Genomic DNA, 23,030 nt, shown 5'->3' with positions numbered 1-23,030 from the left:
TTTCAGATGCATACAACTACACACCAAACGTGAGTCTTCCAATTGGCATGAGCAACCCATGCCTGTCTACGCAGTACCACACCTTGCAGTCCAGTCCTGTCATCCCGGTCTCCTCTTGCCACCAGACTGGCTACAGTGTCCAAAATGACAACCATGCCGCGTCAAGTTACTACCTGCCTCAAGCCTTGAGACCCAACGGTGCTCCGGCTCTGGAAAGCCCTCGTATAGAGATCACCGCCTATAGCCAATACCCGGAGGATGAAGTAGAAGCCAGCGGCAGAGAAGATCACATCATCAAACGAGGCGTCAACTCCATTGTCACACTGACGCTGCCGAATGTGGATGGGTACCGTGATCCAAGCTGTCTAAGCCCCGCGAGCAGCATATCCTCTCGCAGCTGTAACTCAGAGGCCTCGTCCTACGAATCTGGCTTTTACAACTACGACAATTCCCCGCAGAACTCTCCCTGGCAGTCACCCAGCGTTTCGCCCAGAGGGTCATCCTCACTTCTGTCTTGTCCACATGCCATCGGTCCCGCAGCCTCTCCTCACCATTCGCCCTCCAACTCCCCCCAAATAGGCGCAATGGCAGAGGAGGGATGGCCAGCGCAGCCACGTGGGTCCCGGCCGAATTCCCCCTCCTGCAGTGGAGTTGGCGGAGGCAACAGCGGTGGCATAGGCAAGAGAAAATACAGTTTCAGCGGCTCCTCTTACCAGCAGACATCATGCTCACCCAACCAATCACCCACCCCTTCTTCACATGGTTCTCCGAGGGTCAGCGTCACAGATGAGAACTGGCTTACCAACACCAACCAGTACACCAACCTTGCCATTGTAGCGGCTATTAATGCTCTCACCACAGATGGAATGGCTGACATGGGGGAAGGAATTCCAATCAAGACACGGAAGACCATGCTGGATCTCTCACCATCCATGAGTCTGAAGGTGGAACCCGGAGGTGAGGACCTGGGTCCAGAAGGGGAGCTTCGACATGACGAGTACCCTTCCCGCCTTAGCCTCAAGAAGGAGAATTACTGTGGAGGGTTTCTGGATGTACCACAGCATCCATACTCCTGGTCTAAACCCAAGCCTTACCTCAGGTAAGTCACTCCCGCTATTGTGTGTTGAGGTTTCACAAATCTGTTAATATTTTTGTACCTGCCCAGTCATGTGTTGGACCACGGGTTGGCTAGGTCTTCTGCTTACTTTCATTTAACGAGAGCTTTGAAGAAAATACAACGAAATGGCATGAATTTATCCTGATTAGGAGTGTAACAAGATCTAGTAGGACAAGATCTCATAGCATTAAAGCACTGCATTATTTCTTGTCAAAGTGAAGTCTGTCTCAGTTTCTGTCATTATTTGACTACATTCTGTATCACATAATGTAGTAGTATCCAGGGCTTATAAATTACCAATATAAGCCCTGGATGTGTTTTAATGTTTTATCTGTGCTTAAGAATTTTGGTTTTTAAGTAAAAAGTAAAGTTTTTTCACTATTCCCCTGGTTTGTTTACGGATAAGCCTGGATTACAACACAAACTCTGGTGCCACATTGAAATGGTTTATGTGGCAGCATTTGAGGTTCTATTAAAAAAAGAAAAGTTGACACAGTGGAAGACGAGATATAAAATATTTGTGAGTACCACAAGGCTACATTTAGATCCTATACGTTATCCATTAAAGATTGTAAAGGTCGTATCTGCTTTAAATCTTCTTAAACGTGTGGATCTGCAGGAGTATTTCATGCTTATTAGTAATTCTGAGCATGTTTTGTTTTTATGAGCAGGATGATCAGGTCTCGTTGTCCTGATCGTAAATGCAAACTACAATCTTTGACATCACTTTGAAAATTCGTAGCTCCCTCCTAGTCCACGGAATGTTTATTGCATTATCTGCAATCCCACACAGACTAGAACCCCATCTACACACCACCGATAGCTCATGGTGAAAGCATGCCTTTGTCAAGTTTGTCACAGGCAGCTGGGTTGCACCAGGGAGTCACATTTACAAAGATTACCGTAAAACAAATAATATACGACAGATATTAAGCCGTATCCTCCTTTCTAAATAAAGTGCCACCAGTGGATAACTTATATTAATCATTCAAATACAACTTTCCCCAAAACTGCCGTTAGAAGCAGAGATACACACACTTCTACTACCTTAAACGGGCCTCTGATCTTTACCTTTAAGCCTTTAGCTCACTGTTTTACCGAGTACCCAATCCATCACTTCAATCTGACTCAGGTATTGTCTTTTTGCATCTATATTAACTTTAGCTTATTTTCCTGAGAGGACAAGATTGTTTCAGTTTTTAATCTTCAAAGGCCGTATCAAAAGGCAGAGAATCAAAGATACACGCTCCTCACTTCCAAACAAGCTCCCTTTGAAGATCAGAGCTATTTCATAAATCATATTTCGTACAGAGGAGTTGCTCAGCTTGTGTATGCAGCTGTTGCTATAACGACTCATACACAAATATGATGTGTAGACACACGTTCAAACAAACACACAAGGTGAGCCCCCCTTTGTGGCATGTCTTTCCAAACCAATAGCACACTTTCCTGTCGGAAATCAAGTGTTTGATTAAGATAGTGAGGAACAGGAAGTAACGGTGACAGGCTCGATTGAAGGGGAAGCAGTCTGGGAGTTAATCAGCTGGCTCGCTGCACTGGCCTGTCGCGCCATTAGACCATCTTTTCTCCCCACAGCTAACGTGATGTCATGCTCTGTCTGGGCAGATAAAGCCTTGCGGGGGGAAATCAGTTTGCTTTGGGTCAACAAACAGCCCACAAGTTCCACAGAGATGCCAGAGATTGGTTTCAGCCGAACCGCCCCTCGGGTCAAGGGTTTGAGGGTTTGCGTTTAGCAGGCATCCGGCCAGCCGAGAAATATTGTCTTGCACATGTTTGTTTTGGTTTAGATATCTCCGTGTCGTTCGCATGGGAATCTCTGACTCTCTGTCTGGAGAACAATGACGTTGAGGGATGCCAGCTGCGGCTCGGAGAAGGAGATATCACGCGCGCCAAGACGGGCCGCGCTTCTTGATCCGCTCTCTTCAGAATCGACGGGGCTTGTGTCGTCAGATCTCAGTGTTATCCAATCCCGCGACAAAGCAGCTTTAAACGCCGGTCTGTACCAGGTTTTGTTTGCGTGCCTCAGAAGTGCCTTTCATCCCGCTGTCACTTTCTTAACTCGTCGCGGCTGTTTCCACCTGTCATGCCATAATGTAAAACACACAGCTCTCAAACTGGGCCACATTTGCTTTTCATTTGCTTTTGTACATAAAAGACACAACTAATTATTAACCTGGCCTAAAGAATTATGCATGTCAGTGTAATAGTGCTGTTGGTTAGATTTAGGACCATGATGAAATGGAGGAAGATCAAGCCAGTTGGATTACTCCAAAGTGGCCCAATTTGGGCCTAATTTAAAGCAAGCTTGGAATTATTAGATCCAGGTTTTTCTGACATGGAGAGAACAGTGGAGCGCCTAGAAGTTCACGTCTGCAAATTCAATTAAATAAAAGCATTGATTTTACATTCAGCTAATTTCAGTTACTTTCAGCTTAGAGCAATCAACTTGTCCTGTTCTCTGCAGCCCCTCACTGCCGGCTCTTGACTGGCAGCTGCCGTCCTGCTCCGGTCCGTACAACCTGCAGATTGAGGTGCAGCCAAAGTCCCACCACAGGGCCCATTATGAGACGGAGGGAAGCCGAGGAGCCGTGAAGGCGCTGTCTGGGGGACACCCTGTGGTTCAGGTACGTCTAACTGAAGTGCAGTGAAGAAGCAAGTGTCTTTGAATTGTTACCATTGTGATATTCATTATCGATACAGGTTAGTTATACGATTTTAAAGAAATCATTCTGAGTTTGTAAGGGAATTTGTGTCAAAGTTCTGTAAGCAAAGTTTTTTTTGTTGTCTTGATTTATTATAAATCCAGGTTCAGTTCTTGGAAGCTACCATCCTATAACTTTTAGATTGAGCCCATCTTCAATACACATAAATGGCTCATTACTAGTCTTATGTAGAGCTGAATGACTGCTGATTAGGGAACTTGGCATTTTCACTGAGTTGTATCTAAGCAGGTATATATCCAAAAGTTGTCAGATATTAGCTATTGACGACTGGAATTGAGCACTGAATTAGCCGTTAGCTTGCAGGCGCAAGCGAACGGCTTTTCTGAGATGAGCCTAGACTTTCAAGGCCAAAGATTTGTTAGTAAATCTCAATTTTGAAGAGAATTTTTAAACAGAAGCTAATATTGTACCTTGGCAAACAATTCACCTTAAAAGAACAGAGTTTATGAATATCAGCTGTGTTTATTTTATTTCTTTTTACCATTGTTGTAACTTTAAGGGAAGCTATCCATCATTCTGACCTTGATTTTATCTCTTTTATCCTCATCTGAGGTCCATAACATTTACACTGCATCAAACAGGTACACCTTTATCATTAATCAAACAGTTCCTGTATCAGATTTAAGGCTATACCTTTTTCACTTTTTTATTATCTATGTAATAGACTTGATAATATACTTATCTTGATGCTGCGCCACTCCTAAGGGGTGCACCCCAAAGGTTAAGAATAACTGGCCTCAACTAAATTGGACTTCTACTGTGTTAATAGCTTGAAAGCCATTCTTAAATATGTTCTACTACTTTATGAGGCTTTAAACCCTTTTCACAGTCACATTGGGTAGTTATTTCTAAATAATGGTCATTTAAACAACTGTTGTCTACTTGTAGAGAATGAAGCGTAATTTCATTTTCAGTGAGAGTGAGGCAGTGTAAAAATCTATATCAATTCCTCAAACCACAATATTTTTGCTTTTAAATAACTGCTATGCAGCTGTACAGGTTTTGTTTAATGCATGCTTGTGATATCATGCTTATGACATGGCCTGTTGTCAGTGTGTTCACAAAAATCTGGAGGAACATGGATGTCTGTGGAAAGTGCCAGTGAGCACCATTGAGCAAGTACAAATTTATGTATTTATATACTGACAGATCCACCTACCAGTTCACATCTGCTCGTGCATTGTTCACAATAGTCACCCCAATGTTACCAACTTAATAAATATAGCAACAATATAGCACCAAGGCATATTGTTGTCATATTTAGCAACATACCAGACCAAAACATCGGTAAAGGCCAGAATCCAAAACTGCACGCCAAGCTTTTGAAGGATTGGTATCGGACAGAAAACTGCAATCGGTGTACCCCCAGCAGAAACTACTTAATTGTTTCTGTGAACAGAGATGTGCGCTTCAGTCTTGGTTTCTCTCAGATTACCCAGTGGCTATGACCAGTTAGCTTGGTTATATGTCGAATGCAAATTACAAAATAAATATCTACAGTAGGTATATTGACTGTTTTTTTTACTTCTTAACCAAATCTCACTATTAAAAATTCTGAACTAGCGTGACATATACAGTCCATTTCCCATTTATCACAGCTTATCCAGCAGAGGCCTTTCTAGTAACGTAGCACAATGTGTACACACTGTAGGCTTTACATTTCTCTACATTTCTGTTTGCTGTGTTATTAATGCTCCCTGAAGCGCAGAGTCAATGCGCTGTAATCCAGTAAAAGGTCACTTTGACCAGTTGCAGTGCATGCTGACTCAATTAGTATAGAGGAGAACCATCGCCTCTCACTATTGTACTTGGCAAACTCTTAAAGAGCACACGTCAGTCTCGCCAACAGCGCAGCACAGAACTCCTTTCTATGTTGCGCTGTCATCATGCTGGGCTCGCATCTCAGTTTACACAAGGTGGGAATTTAGTGCTGTGTGCACGTCCCAAAGGCTGAGGGTAAATTTGACTTTCAAGCTATTAACTTAAAGGAGAAAAAAAAATTGCATTATTTGCAGCTCTGTCAAGCAAAACATAGCTTGATGCATGCTCTATTTCTTGAACATCAAACTCTGAAAAAACATGCATTTAGATAAATCTGTTGGTGTTGAACACTTAGCACTGTGCTAGCGCTGTCCTGGAGCTGTTTTGTAAACAGATGTTGTCAACACATCCTGGTCTACTCGGTGTCAAATGCACTTGACAGCTGTTGGCCAGTGCGGTGTTATAAACAGGCCTGTCAGCCCGCAGGTTTTCTCTGTAAATACAGGTCATTATTCCCCTTCATTAAAAACCTTTGTACATCAACATGCATAAATCAACATTTCAGCTCAGCGCCCTCCCTATGCCACAGAGAGAGGCGGAGGACCACAGTAAGCTTGCTATACACAGCTGCAGCAGGTGTGACAGGCTTTGATTTAACTTACTCTGCTGTCTGGCTCACTCTTCATAAACCAGAGTGGGGGGAAAAAAGCCATTAGTTAACCCCAAGAACTGTATACAAACTGCAAATTCACATTTCACAAACTTTGAAGTATTTTATTGAGACTTTATGTGACAAACCATCAGAAGGTTAGGTGATTTGTCTAAATCATAAGCGTTTTTATATTTGCATTCAGTCTCCCTGAGTCAAATCCAGGCCTTTCACAATAATTTTTTTTCTGAGTGATAAATTGTCCCAGAAGTTATTGCTTTAAACAATAATATTGTTGTTTTGAGACAATTTTCAAGTAAAGGTAATGGCATAATACTGCAAAGATCAATAGACTTTAAATCTAATGAACATTTAACAGTGGTACTGGAAGACATTTTAAATATCCAAAATAAGAGAAACAACAGATAAAATAAATTATAAAGTCTACAAACAAAATGGTCTTTCAAAACAAAGTGGGGGCTGGTTGAGACCAAAACACCAGGCTGAAAATGTTTATCATCCAGTTTTTGGTAGGAAGAGAAAAACGATAAGTCAGGCAAATTGAAATTATTGAGCTTGTTTTAAGTTATCATGCAATTAATTGATTTATTGTTGACTCTCCTTTGTAAAACATTTTTGCTCCGATTACAGCAGCAGCTCTTTTAGCAGGTGTATTCTGATTTGCAAAGTCGGTACGGACTTTCACTCTACCATAAACACACATGGGTATGCCTTGATCTAAACCATTCCATTATACACCTGAATGTGTGTTTAGGGTGAACCTCAACCTCACTTTCTAATGGGGCACAAGATCCTTCCTTCCCTGCGTGTAGCTCCATTCATCTTCCCATTAACGAAATATGTTATGTTCAAGATGATGTGCAATGTTAGATTTTCACCAGCAGAATTTGATGCGTCATTGAAAACCCTTCATTGGTTTTCAAACCTTGGACTAGACTTCCTGCAGCTTTCCTTCCACAGTGGCTTTCTTCTAGCCAATATCTGCCATAAATGGTAAAATTGAGGTTTGCACAACTGAAATTTGCCCTGTGGACAGATTTTCCCACCTGAGCAGTGAATCTCTGCAGCTCCTCCAGAAGAGTATATTCAAATAGACTCCAGCTTGTGGATATAACAGGACGAAATGCAGAAAACATAACTTTTAAAACAGCTGTAAAAAGAAAAAAAAAACACTGTGTTGCCCTACTAAAATTCATAAATTCAATCTATGCTTTAAAAGGTTCAAATTTAAAAGGTGAATTTGGGATGACTCCAGGTAAAAGCTGTAATACAAACATCACAATGCTTCTTCACTCTCGCACCTTTTCACATATATTTCAGACTTCTTGGAAAGTGGGGATTTATTATGCCTGTGATTTATTTCCTGTGCAGTCAGCTGGAGTATCTTGAGGGTTTTGTAACTTTGGAAACCACTCCAAGCAAGGCAGTGAGCAGAAAGATATATCTATAAAGATGAGCCAATCATGTGTTCGTGCTAAATTTATGATGTCTCGAAGAACATTTTTTTTTGCACAGTCCAGGATACAAAATCTCTCTTAAATCTAACTTCAATAGTTCATTTTAACCCTTTCTTTGTCCATTTTGAGGTGTCGAGAGAAACTATGGTCTTAACATTGAAGGAAGGGCATCCAGCGGTCCCAAATGCCCCGTGGTAATGAGTGGAAGGCGCTGGATGGGTGAGGCGCAGTGAAGGAGAATGAGTCAATAATGACACAGGGGCATGGGTGTAGAAGGCAGATCAAGGAAGTGTATGTGTATGCGTGTGTGTGTTTGTGCTGCTTAAGGCTGGAGGATGTAGGGAGAGAAAGAGAGAGACAAGGGGCAGAGGGAGTCACAAGGCAGCTGGAACTTGCCTTGGCTGCCCCCTAGAGATGTTCTGTATCCTGCTGATTAGGACCCAAGTAGCCCTGAGGTTGCCTGAGCACGGTAGGCGGGGATGTGCAGGAGTCAGGCTCCCAAGGCCCCTCAGATGCCACCTCTCCCCTCCACACACCCGTGCCTCTTTCCCTTCCTCCCACTCCCTCCCTCCTGAGGACCAGGGGATGTCGTTCCCAGTGAACTTCTCATCCTTCAGTGATTTCCCAAACCCACACCAGCAGGCCTCCCTCATGTTGGGTCCCAGTCAAGCAGAGCTCTATTGTTTTCTTAGCTCATGCATGATCAGACACATGTGCTGTGAGTGATGGTGACACGTGTGTTGGAAAGCAACACCAGGTGAAAAAACATGTAGCCGTAGCAGACTGAAAGGGTGCACTGTTTCTACAGCGGCCTGCACGCTGCTGCCGTTGCCAGGCAGGAAGAAGATCCTGCGATTGAAATCCAACTTGGACTCTTCCGTGTGGAGTTTGCATTTTCTTTTTGTTCAAGCAAGTGTTGTCTCTGAGTACTACAGGGCCTCTCACCTCACTAGGTCAGTGGCTGATCATTGACCTTAGACTTAAACTATGTCGTGCGTCTGTCTTTACTTTCTGCAGGTTGTTAACTACCTCTCTTATTATTGGGTGGACATTTTGGCCCCCTCAACTCTAGTTCCATACTTTGCTAAATGGCAGCACACTACAGCCCCCATAAGGAAACCTAAGATATTCCATTGGCTCCTCTCAGAATGTTCCAGATGCTGTTGTTTTTCACTTCACCATGCTAGAGGCATTTTCAAAGCCATACCAAAGTAAAATCTTAGTTTGCCACCCATATAATTTCCTTTTTCCACTTAATGCTTGCAGGTTTGCTAGCTGGTGTCTATCACCAGCAGTCAGTGAGTGAGAATTAGGGACAGCTAGAGGACAAACTACCCACTTGTAGACGAGTACAACTTTAAAGTGAATGATTAACCTAACTTTGTCTCCAGAATACCCAGAGAGAACTCAGATTTGGGGAGGAAGAACTTGCAAAATCTACACAAGAAAGCCAAGAAGTATTTGAACCTAATCTTGCTTCAAGGTAACAGTGCTAATAACTGCTCTAGCCTATGTCCTGGTCTGCCGTACCCCAGATCAAAGCCACATGTGAACTGAAAAATATTTCAGTCAAAAACAGTTCCAAAAAGAAGTTATTCCGTTACAATATTTTGAAAACAAGAGATCGAATTCTCAGTAAGTTTGCAGAAAATTTTATCTTGTTGATATGGCTAAGCTAATTGGTGTAATAGGTGGCATTGCAGTGGAACCTAAGTGACACCCGTCTAATGCTTGGCAACGGCAAGCAACAACACCTGTGGGGTGCTGTGTGCAGTGCAGTCATCCTTATGACTTTTTCATAGGGGATAATCACTGGCCCATGCACATACACACTCTCTTTCATTAAACTTAAAGCAAAAACAGACGTGCTGTAATTTCTCCTGGACGGGCATGACTTAATGCCCATCTCTGTTTTGCTCTGCAGCTTTAATGTATATGAAATTTGCCAAAGGCTTCCGCCATGGCGACATGAAAGACCTCATCAAGTTTGTTTGGGGTTTTTTTGGGGATGTGTGGTTTCACCTTGGGATCCGGTACTTTGCGCCTATGTAATGTCTCAAAGAAACCTCTCCCAATCTACAGCAAACTATACTGTAGTAGCTAATTGCTCATTAAATCCACTGCTGCTTCTTGTTTGATATTCAAAAGGCTTGGGTTTACCCTGTGGTGCTGTTAGAGCTTAGTCAGGACTATTATTTGTAGCCCAAAGGGCTATTTATGCCACTCGCAAACTGTGGTTCTCCTTCCCTTACAGCAGTGTTGGGCTACCACTAATTACCAGTTAATAACATGTGGAAAAAGTACAGAAAGCTGTGCATCGTTTTCGCCGGTTTGAAGTGATAACCAGACAAGCCGTACATTCATGATGCATGGCCCAGGGGCGTAGCGTTATTGGGTGGTTAGAGGAGAAGCAGTGATCATCAATGCATCATCTCCATTATATTAAAAAAAAACAAAAAAAACCTGTGTAGGGTTGGATGATGTTTCTCGTGGCAGGTTCTTCTGGAAACAAAGCCATTGTTTTTATAGGGAATTTGGACCCGCACTAGTCTAGACGTGGGCTTTTGCTTGAAACGGTGCCCTTGATGACATAACACCTTAAGCACTCGGTTCCACCAAAACTGTAATGGCTATAGATCCTCGGTTGCTTATAAATGGAGTGGCATCGGCCTCCATGGAAACGAAACACATTAAAGGATTGCATATGTTGCTTTGTGTGTTCATTATGGGGCACGGGAGATGTGACTAGACCAGGCGGGCAATGGTGTAAAGTCTGGAAGGAGAGACAACTTGGATGAGTGTATATTTAATTGGGTACAGCGAAGGCTGGCAGCGTGCGTGTGTCAGCACTTGACAGAGGAGAGACTGGGATAATAGGAAAAAAGCTTAAACCGACCGCTGCATTTCTCCCCAGTTACCACTCCCCAACCTCCTTCTACTTCCACTACTCCTCTTCCCCCGATTCTCTGTGCCACGTGGACTTCTGCGAGTCATGACATTTCTCCAGGCGGTGATGAAAGGAATCGCTAAAGAGGGAGAGACGGCAGCGCATTGCACGCCTGTGGAGTGTATTCACAATCAATTTCCAGCCAGGACAGACATAACTAATTTAGCTCTGAGTCATCACATTTAACATGCTGAAATGCTTCAGCTTCACTGCCGAGGCCAGGTGCAGGCAGCGTTTTAAATGCCACTATTATTAAAGAAAATACAGGATGGCCTGCCCTGAAAAGCTTTAGCATGTCTTTTTGTTCTTTTGATTGACATAGACTATACATGTGTTTACTGTTAGTCAATTAATGTACCATTTGCTAACGTGTGATATTTAACTCAAGCCCCAGCTGTTTTGCATGACAGCGAAGCAATCGAAACCGGATATCACTGAGAGGTACACAGTGCCTCTCAAAAGTCTTTAGAGGATTTTTTTCCCACATTTTACCCATCTCTAATCCGAGACCACTGAAAGAAATTCAGTCCAACCAGCTGCCTTCTGATCTCACCCACCTAGAAAACAGAATGCCAAAAGGAAGCCGTTGTTGAAAGAAAGTTATATGAACACGCCTTTGTCGTTTCCCAAAAGCCGTTTGAGGGGTATTGCAATTTATTCTGTAGGTGTTTCTGTTAAATGAAACCAAAACTGAATTTCTTTTGCCGTGGATGCAAGTTATTGTGTGTGGTACAAAACCAACAATAAAAATCACCATCCTCAACGATAATTCATGGTGGTTGCTAGGAACAACATACCTTTCTATACACAAATAACCAAATTGGATTTGAGGGGAAGATGGTAGGAGTGGCATACAGAACTGTTGTGGAAGAGAACCTGTTAGAGGTTGGAAAACAGACTGGGGTTATGGTTGCCCTTTGGGTTTGGGTTTGCCATTGTTGGTTAAAATACAATGAAGTTTATTTTTGCAACGAACAAAATGTGAAAACGTTTATAGGGCATTTTATTCTAGCTCTAGCTGAAAAAAACATTCTCAGACACTGTTCCAAATATGAACGCTATTTAAGCCGTGTTTAGATTTTCTCACAATAATTATGCAATAACTCTGCCAGATAGTGCTGCAATTAAAGCATAAGAATCTCATCTGGTTGAAATTAGTATTTCTCAAGTCAACCTCGCAGTTGCCAATGGACACAAATGCAAAAAATTCATCTCAAAACAAAAGGAAGAAGTACTCTACTTGCGATGTGCAGTTGACTGAGCATCACAGGGGTTCGGCAGAAGAAGAGACAGGACTTTAGGTAGAGGGTCAGCAGGGGCACATATGGAAAAAGAATTGAAAGAGGTCGCCCAGGGGGACTAGACTTGCGTTCTCTAGCTGCCGGGTAGGCTAACGTCACCAAGAGGACTATCTGACCTCATTAATCACTTCCTCTGCCCCATGAGGTCATGAGGTTCTGAGTCCTGATAGCGGAATCACAGTGTCTTACCGCAAGACGAGTGAGAAGACAAGACCCCTTTCCCCACCCAGCCCAAACTGCTCCCTCCGTCCTGCCTCTCTTCTGGGCCACCCTGCAGCCATGGGGCGGCTAAGCTAACGGCTGAAGGTCACTGAAACACCACCCCCCCTCCAAGACGAAAATCCACACATGAAAACGTGACAGACTGTACGGGTTTGCAGGCCAGCTGCATCATTAATCCAAAACACCACGTCACGCCATTTAACGCTCCCGCGTATCAGATTTGCATCTCTCGCGTCACCGTGGCCCTCACGCGAGTCAACGCGCCGGTAACTGGTAGCATGTGTGCGTATTCATAATTGCTGCCGGTGACACTATAAGTAAAATATAACAAGGCGAGCAGGGCCTGTCGGTGAGATCACCGCGCAGATGAAGTGGTCCCTTGGGATGCCAAGACTTCAAGAAGCTCCTGACCTCGGCCTAACCCACTGATGACTAGCATGTGTGACTAGCTCACAGGTCGACACAGCTGCTAGAGACACTACTGACACTGGAGAAGTAAAAGCTAGAAGCGGAGATGATTGACAGCTACAGCTTTACTGTTATGATTCCTTGATAGGTGAATCATAGTGAAAAGCCAGATAAGAACTGGTGCTTAGATCACAGACACACATGGATATATACTTGACTTGAATGGCTGCTCATACCCTATTTTTATTCAAGGTGATTAATTCGGAAACTTGGTAAGAGAAAGAGGTACACACTCAAACTTGCCGTTTGTCCAAAAGCTATCTCATTAACTTTAGACAGCACACATTTATTCTTAGCGTCGGCGTATGTTTCCCTTCTCAGACAACTTTGTTTCTGAACCAGAAGCATTATAGGTCCATGGAATTGTAGCCCTAATTTTTCAAAGACCTAAATACGACAGCCCTCCAGTCGTATCACTCTTCCTCACAACCACTGGTCTGGCTGCCCTGTTAAAGGTAATTAGAAACCAATTAATCAGATTATGTCATAGGTTACATGTGGCCTGCATTTTACTCTATGAGTCATTCCAGTAGATAAACAACTGGGGTCTTTTTATTCCATTTGACGTTACTGCTGTTTTCACTCGGACGGAGCTCAGAGAAAATTTGTCTGTGGCAGCGCTGGTGTGTGCCTTGGTAATTGACCAATTTGTGGGATTTTGTCAGAGTCCTGGCTTTTGCAAGCCCCGGTCTTGAGTAGTCAATCTCCCACAGCAGATTTTCAAGCGGCTGAGAGCGCTACCTGGGATGATCCGTGGGGACTCGCATGTTGACAGGGCACTCTCGATAGTTTTTGGGTCTACTGTACCTGATGGATTGTACAGCTTCGCTGCCCTTCTGAGGTGGGAGAGATCTCTAACCACAAAAACATTCATTCTTCTAACCATCTGGGAACATAGCACTGCAGTGAAAATGTGAATGCTGGGAGGTCTATGGCATTTACCAACAGTTTCACCAAATCATGTGGTTAGTAAATTGTCTCGGTCAAAAATCACTCGCAAACTTTATTTGTTTTTGAACCACCCCCAAAGAATTTGAAACACTGTCTCCATATTTCTATTTTAAAACATTGTCGTCGCACTAAATTGTCAGTTTTAACATGTTGACGTTAGCTAGATGGTGAAGAAAAAAGTGTTTTTTACCCCTGGACCCTTGAAATTAACAGCGATTTTCAATCGGTGCGTGGCCAAGCAGGTTCTCTCTACCTTTTCACAAATATTTGATCTTTTTATTAGTTGAGCAGTAGCAGCTAATGGAGACGTACGAGAGGACGCGGTAGTCGTTTGAAGTGGTGATACCGATACACAAGTCTCTTTCATCACAGTGGGACACAGTCTCTGAGCTTTAATGGAAATCATAATGCAAGTTCATAACTGCCCAAAGGCAGAAGGGGCGAGGTGATGTTGTACTGTATAGAGGGGTTATTTTAGTGCCACCATCCTCACTTGAAAAATGTGCTAGGTTAAAAACGATCCAGCTTTGGTTTGTCTCCAAACCCCGTCCTGGGTCCAGTATGGAGTGATTCATACCTGGGTTGACTAACACAAGTTCAGTCCAGCACACTTTAATCCTTAAAATGAGTTAGAATAAATAATGTTCAACAATAGTACTACTGAAGTGTCAACTGAAAAGCATAGCCTGGATTACACCAGTAAGAAATATTTGGGTATAAATAAAAGATTTTTGTTAAACTTTTTTATTAAAATGTAGATAAAAATAATACCTACATTATGTAAAACAACATTTATTGACAATCAACTGAATTTAGATCAAAATATTTATGCTCGGCATTTAACAGTATGAAACATTTCCCACCTGTCTTGACTTCCTGTCCAGATCATTGTCGAACAGTTAGCACTAGCATGCGCTAAGTACATAGCAGGTAAAAGGCTAATTGTATTTTAAGTGAATAAACTTGTTCTCTAGTGGGAACGACACTACAACATACTGAGTCAAATTCATGAATAACTCAAAGTAAAACAAATAATGATGAAACAGTTCAAGCCAAAACGAAAAGTTTAATATAGCTTCTTAGCCTCTGTATAACAAATCATTAGACCAAAGGGTAAATGTTAAGCATAGCTAACATTACCTTGTGCTAGCTACTCAGGCAGTAATTAGTATTATTGCTACTAACTACTGCGAGCAATACTAGTTAGTAGTAATATTGCTAACTACTGCCTGAGTAGTCGGTAGTAGTGCTAACTACCACTCAGGCAGTAGTAGTAGCGCAAGCTAATAAACTGTTTGCAGTTGAACGTTTTCAATGATGCTGTAGTGATATTTATCTCATCTTATTTCTTTTATGTCCTGTAGAAGAGTTTCAATGAAGTGTGATCTGGTTATTCAGTTCAAAATGGCAGCATGGGAGCCTGAATCTGGGTTATAAAATAACCCATCAGGTTTGTGTGTGTGTAGGGGTGTGCGTGGGTTGGCGCGCGTTTGTGCGTCCAGATTTAGTTTGATTATGTCCAAATTTAGTTGCAGGTTTCAATCAACAACGTCTCTGTCACAGTTGTTTTTCCTAAGACTCAAGAATGATTTGTCAGCATCCAAAATACTGTTGCCTTGTCTTGATTCAACCAATGAGTGTAATAGAAAATTGGTTATAAATCTGTCAAGAGTTGTTAAAAACCAAATGAAACAGGAGCATCACACATTAGGGTAGACCTGCATCTGAAGATAACCTTTACCTGAGTTGGCTGCTTCCTTCTGTGTTTTCTTTTTCATCACTTCTAAGCTTTTAAAGCACTATGAGATTTTATTTTGGAGTGAAATCAATCAATCAAATTTTATTTGTATAGCACATTTCAGCAGCAAGGCATTTCAAAGTGCTTTACATCATATCAAACACAGAAACACAAAGTCATCAAGTGGGGGGTTCTTGCTTTTCCATCCATAAAAGGTTTACCGGTTACACTCCTACTGTGTTATATGGAACGAAATACCTATTGGTATTTTTATTCCCACTCACGCTCACAATTACGCAGTTTAAAACGATGTAAACAGTCTTCAACGGGCTTCCGGCTCGAGGCTCCGAAATTCCTCTTTCGCTGAATTTCGAGCAGGGACTCCGAAATGATGAGAAACTCTTTAGACTGTTCACGTGTGTCCATATGTGTAGATCCAAAGAATCTTTTATTTTAAAGAGAATCAGAAGTAAATAAAAAGTAATCCCTATTTGTTAAAGAGGCAAACAATTTGCTCAAAAGATGTGAATTATTGAAATGGGTGTTTATTGGAGTCCATCAGCGATGTTTGCATAATCTTTGAAGATGCCTCAGGCGTCAGTCGTGACAGCCGGCGTCTTCCTCTCACCTCGGCTTCTCTGTTCTCCCCGCCAGCTTTACGGCTACATGGAAAGCGAGCCGCTCACCCTGCAGCTTTTCATCGGGACCGCAGACGATCGCCTCCTGCGACCGCATGCCTTCTACCAGGTCCACCGGATCACCGGCAAAACCGTCTCCACTGCCAGCCACGAAGTCATGCAATCCAACACCAAGATGCTGGAGATCCCTCTGCTGCCAGAAAACAACATGAGAGCCATGTGAGTGCTTTGAGACTCCGTCGCCAACCAACCTTTTCTCCACATTTCTTTTTGAAGTTGTCCTTGCGTAAAAACTCAATGTTTTGTTTAGTTTTCTTTTCCTCCCTTTGGCGCCATCTTTTATGGCTTTAGCCATACAAACACAACGCTTGATCATTACGGCGCATATTTCTAAATAGGCCTCTGTCCTTTCAACCCCTTGAGGTGCACAGTTTTTAAGGCCGACACAGTTCATGGTTGACTAACTCTGCCTGACATGTATAAACAGGGACTGCAAAGGTCAGGATACAGTCACCATTCCACCCGTATGAAGTGCTTCGACTACATTAATGTCAGCTAGTGTGTTAATATATGACAGCAAGATAAATGTGCCGAAACATTCTTACCAAAGTAACAAGTGTGTTGGAAAAAAAATAATAAATACTGCCCATTTAACATGCTGTTACTGTCAGAACCACTACAGTATTGAGAATTAATGTGAGTATATTTTTTACTGGATAAATCCTCACATGCAGACTCATAATCTGAATATTTCATTAAGTAATATCTAAGTCAATTATGAAATGCCTGTTGATTGACACGTCAAACCATCTTCTGGCCAAACAAATCAAACATTCACAAATATTACCAATGACCATGAAGATTATAAAGTGGGCTGTACTTTTAAATGACAGCTTTCGTTGCTTTGCGTTTCTTTTTTTTTTTTCACATTTGGTGGCATTTTTAGGGGAGCAAATGCAGCTGCAAAAATGGTATATTTAAGATGTTTCAGAAAAAGCTGAAGAAACTTGCTGGTGAATTCTGACAGACAAATTTCCGCACCAGTTTCCATTTACCCATTTTATAAAACTCTAATATGAGATTTCAGCTAAATCTCATTTCACTTATTATTTTTTTTAAATGCACTTTCTCACAAAATTGAAACAGATGGAATATTCACAGCAAAATAAAATCAGCAATTCTCTAAAACAGTCGAAGGTTGTAGAGCAACTCCTCATAACCTGAAATCCACAACATAGTAAAATCCGCCAGTTTATGAAACGGCAGAGTCAAAACGTAATATTTGAGAGCAAAAAGCTGTGATGTGCTGTTATGTCAAATCAATTATGTTATTGTTAAATCGTTCATTTATTCTACCTCTACAGGAGCATACAGGAAACTTTCAGTAGTAACCATTAATTATTTAAATATGAAACAGAGTTAAAGTTTTATTAAGTGTGAGAGAGAGCAGTCAGAATTACACAGCTCTGCAGTTAAACTGTATTTTATATATATTACACCACACATTGATTACAAGGTTAATATTTTAAGCTCTTCACAAGGTGATATATCTAAAATTAGCTTGGTTATAAACACCAGTCTCCATATGTATTTTCTGATGTGATTTATCATAACTGTGAAGAAACAACGCACTTTATTATTATGTATTCGGCTTTCCGCTTAGGATACCCGATTCACTAGCAACCTGAATACACCACAGAGATGTCCAGACATAAAGAAAACCACTGCTCTTCTGGAATCTTTTATTTTCTTCCACTGACTGCACTGATACTCTGATTCTTAGTTTCCGATCAGGACGGATCAAGAGTGAAGTGATTTCACAGGGTGTTGTCTGCACAAAATCAAAAAGTAAAAAGTAATAGAGACAAGAGCCTTATTTTGCATGCATACTACTTAGCACTTATAACCTGAAGTGTTGGTGAAAATGCCCTCCTGGACGTTAGAACTTGTTGGAGACGGACACTCTTCTGTGGACAGCTTAGAGTCAGACATCCATGTTTTTGGACATGGGAGGAAGTCAAAGCAGAACTCGACGTTGTGTCCGGAAAGCAGCTCTTTTCCAGAGGCTCCTTTCAGACAAGGCAGCAGGGGATATCTTTTGGACTTGTTCCCGGAACCCTGTGTTAGGGATTACCCATTGGTAATTGGATCGGACCTTATTTAATGTCCAATCCAGGGTAGAGGACTCTACTCTACTAAGTCTACTCTACTTACATATTGTGGGTTTTTTTTCTTCTAAAAACATGTTGAAAAAAATGAGGACAGGTAGTTTAATCCTTAAAGCATTTTCTGGTATTAGTTCCACGTGTCACGTCCCAACAGAACCACAATATTCTTCTTAAACTCACACACTTCCATGCACTGCTTATTTGTTCGAGTTAATGTGTCTGCTCTGGTTTGATTAACAATAAAGTAAGAACAAAAAAAAAAAAAGGGGGGGACTTCTGAAGAGGAAGTCTCTTTTCCTCTTTGACGTTCACACTCAGGCCGAATGCAGAGGAGTGAAAGTTTCCTCTGCTTTCCTCTGACAGATATGAAGAAAGGCTTTAACTGCCTTTTTCCACTGAGATGTTTACCAGCCACCTCCATCAGACAGCTTTTTTTTTTTTTTCTTTTCTATCTGCCGGCGATAATTTACTTGTTGTGTGGGATGCAGAAGGCAGCAAGCTGTAATTTCAGACGGCTTCGGTTTTCCTTCTTTTCTCTTGGAAAAAACAAAACAAAACTAAAAAAAACAGTCTGTTGGTGCACAACAGCTAACCGAACCGACGCAGCTTCAACTTAATCCGAAAACCCAGAGAGATTGTCTGACTGTTTTTTTTTTTTGTGAGAATTTGTAGTTGCTTTTAACCTCTCTCTTAATTTCTATTCGATTAGTTAAGATGTAATTTCCTAATTGGTTTCTATAAGCGAAGAAAAAGACACTTGATTTTAACGCTGGGGCTGATGTTATATGGTAACGAGCACCAGATTGTGTAAATCTGATAAGTAGTGGTTGTCTAGACTGCTCCTTTCAGTTTATTCCTTGATCGTGTTGTGCAAACCAAAAGCACGGGGAAAAAAAAAAAAAGAAAAAGTGGTGCAAACCCTGACATTTGCCATGTTCCAGGAGTACTGCCCGAAAATCTACCACTTAACACAAGTAAAATGCCAGAGCATATCCCATTTGTTTTCCCTTTCTTTTTACCAGCCGGATTAGTTATATTTCAATTTATAAATGCCGGCAAGAAAACTGGGGGTTTTTTCCCTTCCAAAAAGAAGGTGAGAAACTTTAGCTCTTTACCTCCCAAATTGTAAAACGAAATAAATATAGACAGACAGCTGAGGGAATGGTCTGCTGCTGCATGTGGAAATTATTATAAATGCAGAATGAATGAATTCAATGGCCTGAAATTACAAACATGATACTGGCTTCTGATGATAGTCTCCCTATCAATGCTTAGAACATTAGATAAACCATTGAAATAAACTGAAACACTAACGCCAAAATTACCTTATAGTATGAAAATTTGCTCTAAATGAACAATTTTATTACATTTCAACTGCTGCTGTAGAGTTTTGCTTAAAAATTTGTCACACCCTCTGTACTTTTTCCGCATTGTGTCACATTAGATCCATTAACTTGTGTGAGCTTTATTGGGATTTTCCATCACAGACCAAACATGAAAAGAAAAGAACAAGTTCTTAGGGTATGTTGGCCTATGTAGAAAATGCTAAGTGTGGTGGAAAGCTAACACTGTACATCGTCACTGAAAATGCCATTTTCCACTCTAAAACATGGCGGTGGCAGCATCATTTTACAGGGTTCATTGTCTTTACCAACAACAGCAACACTTGGAGTTGATGGAAAGACGGATTGAGCGAAACACAACACAAACCCTGAAACCGGAACTACGATGGGATGGTTTACATTGAAGAACTTTATGAGTTGGCCCAGTTAAAGTCCAGACATTTATCCAATCAGTGTTGTCTGTCGCAAGACTTGAAAATTGATGTGAAATGTCATCTTGTGAAATGATGTGAAATGTGACCTTTGAAAATAAGAATAACCAATATTTGAGTCTCCAGATTGGTGAAACTTCATAATACTTGGCTTCGTAATAGTTCAACAAAGTATTGGCTTAGGATAGCAAAGTACAAATGGAGGTGTCACTTTTCAGATTTGGATTTGTGAAAAATGCGGGAACCCTTTGTCACTTTGTTTTATTCTACGTGCTACTTTGAGTTGGTCTGTCAAATAAAATGCCAGTAAAACACACTGAGGTTTGTGGTTGTAACACGGTAAAATGGTCTGATCATTTAAAAAGTGCAGAATTATGCATTCATAAGAGCCGGAAGAGAAGAAAAATGAAAACTAGTGAACCTCATTCTTCCATACTGACAGCAAAGCACATGAATTGATACTCAATTTTTCTTTCCGCCCTCTTCCCTCTCCTCTAGAATCGACTGCGCAGGAATCCTGAAGCTGCGCAATTCCGACATCGAACTGCGCAAAGGGGAGACGGACATCGGTCGGAAAAACACCCGCGTGCGATTGGTGTTTCGTGTGCACATCAACCAGCCCAACGGCAGGACGGTGTCCCTACAAGTCGCATCAAACCCCATTGAATGCTGTAAGTCCGAGTCGTTAACACACACACACACACAGAAAACAAAGAAAGAAATCTCTACCAATAGCTTTCCACTTAGGAAAAAAGTGGGAACTATTGTTGCAATGCAATAAAACGAGCCATTGTTTTATTACCTACTGGAACAAATTCAGTACCTCTGGACCCAATAAGGTTTATACAATCAAAGGAATTCACAGAGGAGGGAGGAAAAAAAAAAAAAAAGATGCATTGTTCGTCGTGCCAAACACATGTTACCTTTATCAAATTAACATTTTATGAATGCCCAAGTCGTTGTGGTAAAAGCTCCCCATTAGCGAAGGTCCTTCGAAGGTCACTTGCCAGCCCCAGTTTTGGCGCAGTTGAACGATTTCATTGTGAGGAACTTCTGTTTCTTCGTCACTCACTCCTGCGTGTACATGCGGTGCGATCGGCACCCGGGAAACTAATCGAAACGAGACGCCGCTGACGTTATAGCTCGCGGTTGGGCTTCCAACGGAACTTCATTCCTGAGCATTTTGAGGGTTGGGGCCTTAAGATCTTTAGAAAAAGTAAATTCCTAAGCGAAACCCACATCTACGTGATAATTAGCACTCGGTTCAATCGGCTGGCTGTGATTCCCGTCGGTGTATTCCAGAGGTCAGAGGTACCCGCAGCTCGCCTCATTTCAGTGAAAGCAGAGACAGGTGGTTGGCCACAGGCTGCTGGATGGAAATAATGAAGCGAAGATCTGACCGTGAACGTATTCTTCTGAATTATTCTACGGCTTTAAAAAAAAAAAAAACAGCTGTTGGCTGAAAACCTCTTCGCAAGAGGTCATGAAATCATCGTAATAAATTTGATAAGCCAGTTTTCTTAATGAAAAGCTGCTGTTTTACAGGCCGTGTCCTGGTCATGCTCTTCTCAGAGTAGATTGTGATCTATAAGTGTGTTCACGTGGACTTGAACTCAATCCTGAAAGGTGTGTGTGTGTCTCTGTAGCTCAGCGCTCAGCTCAGGAGCTTCCCTTGGTGGAGAAGCAGAGCGTGGAGAGCTATCCCACCACCGGAGGCAAAATGATGCTCCTCGGCGGCCTCAACTTCCTCCCCGAGTCCAAGGTGGTGTTCGTGGAGAAGGCACAGGGTAAAAACTGGACGCGAACCTTCCCCATACTGTGTGTTCCCTGCATTTTAATTTCCCCCCTTTCTCTAATGTCTCTTTCAAATGTCTTTGCCCTTTTCCTTCTCAGTTGTGTTTTTTCAAGTCTTTCTTCCCGTCAAAATAGAGCAGGCCTTGCCAGAAAGCAACATGTGGTGCGCATTAGGCCACTATATTTTTAACCAAAGCGTATTTACATTTGCTGAAGTTTCCATTGCCTGTTCTTTGGTCCTCGCCACAAGTAGAGGAATGAATCACGACCAGGGCATGTGCAATATCTCTTTTTCTCACTTTTCCTTTTTGCCGTGCTGTTCTGTCTTCACTTACTGCCCCGGCTCCTGACAGTTAACCCTTCCACTCACTCTGCCAGCTGTGGCGAAGAGCAACCGGGGTGAACGTCTGGCAAAGAGCGGCTGCTCCTTTTTGTTTCTCCTTTTTCATTTTTTTTTCTTCTTTTTTTCCCCCTCAACACCGTGGGTGGAGGGAACGATTAGAATCGAAGTTTGTGTATGACTGACTGATGTTCACGAACACTGCTTTAATTGCGCCCAAAAAGAAAATCAAATTAAACTTGTACTCACTGGCATAATCTCGACTTCAAAGGCCTTGACTTTCACCGCTAGGCCCTTTCTCAAATTTGATTTTTCATAATCAGTCAGGAAATTATTGGTTTGTTCCTGATGAGGAATTCAAATGAGTGACCACATTTACACAGTTCCTCTAAGCCAGCGGTGTCCAAAGGGATTTTGTACAGCCCTCCATCGCAATAAAAAAACTGATTAAGATTTGGCTCACCGGCGTTTTAACCGATAAAGATTCGGACGTGAAAAATATGTTCATCTTTCATCACGCCATATTTTTCTTGCTTTTATTTTAATCCGATAGTAAGAAGGACCACAAAGATCAGGAGACTGCCACTGAAAAGTAAACATTGGTGCAGCCATATTTTTAAAACCTGGATAAATAAAGAAAGGTTTTTGCCATTTTCTGTTTGGGAATATACAAACACACAAAGAAAAGATAATTAACCCAAAAACATGAACTATTGCACACTTTTTTGTTTTAATCAGGCAAACCTGTGAGACTCCTTTTATGTTTGTCGTCTGCTCAGCCCATTGTTATGCAGGTAAAGATGAAAAATAAATAGCTTATTGCAACTGAAAACAAACTAACAAACAATAATATTCAAAATGCCCAGCCCTGCTCACGCTGTGGCACAAAAAGTGGGTATGAACTACATGGGGCGCCATGCTAGACTGGGCGCCAAAGCGA

The 23,030-nt window shown here is 41.9% G+C and overlaps 1 protein-coding gene and 1 long non-coding RNA gene across 5 annotated transcripts in view; one reads left to right on the top strand and one right to left on the bottom strand.

The window, feature by feature from the left end:
• LOC114145370 (nuclear factor of activated T-cells, cytoplasmic 1) overlaps positions 1 to 23,030 on the top strand; it is a 72,081-nt gene that overhangs the window by 4,323 nt on the left and 44,728 nt on the right. For all 4 annotated transcript variants that reach the window (XM_028018896.1, XM_028018893.1, XM_028018895.1 and 1 more), the window contains exons 2-6: positions 7 to 1,099; positions 3,603 to 3,762; positions 16,031 to 16,233; positions 20,455 to 20,627; positions 21,603 to 21,743. In XM_028018896.1, coding sequence (XP_027874697.1) covers positions 7 to 1,099; positions 3,603 to 3,762; positions 16,031 to 16,233; positions 20,455 to 20,627; positions 21,603 to 21,743 — 1,770 coding nt within the window. The remainder of the gene's footprint in view (positions 1 to 6; positions 1,100 to 3,602; positions 3,763 to 16,030; positions 16,234 to 20,454; positions 20,628 to 21,602; positions 21,744 to 23,030) is intronic.
• The window catches only part of LOC114145371 (uncharacterized), a 57,108-nt gene continuing 50,159 nt past the window's right edge, over positions 16,082 to 23,030 (bottom strand). The window contains exon 4 of the long non-coding RNA XR_003595672.1: positions 16,082 to 16,207. This is a non-coding gene — a long non-coding RNA (uncharacterized LOC114145371). The remainder of the gene's footprint in view (positions 16,208 to 23,030) is intronic.

Source organism: Xiphophorus couchianus, chromosome 5 (genome assembly GCF_001444195.1).
Source record: "Xiphophorus couchianus chromosome 5, X_couchianus-1.0, whole genome shotgun sequence".
Classification (NCBI taxonomy): domain Eukaryota; kingdom Metazoa; phylum Chordata; class Actinopteri; order Cyprinodontiformes; family Poeciliidae; genus Xiphophorus; species Xiphophorus couchianus.
This window is presented reverse-complemented; position numbering and strand designations above follow the sequence as displayed.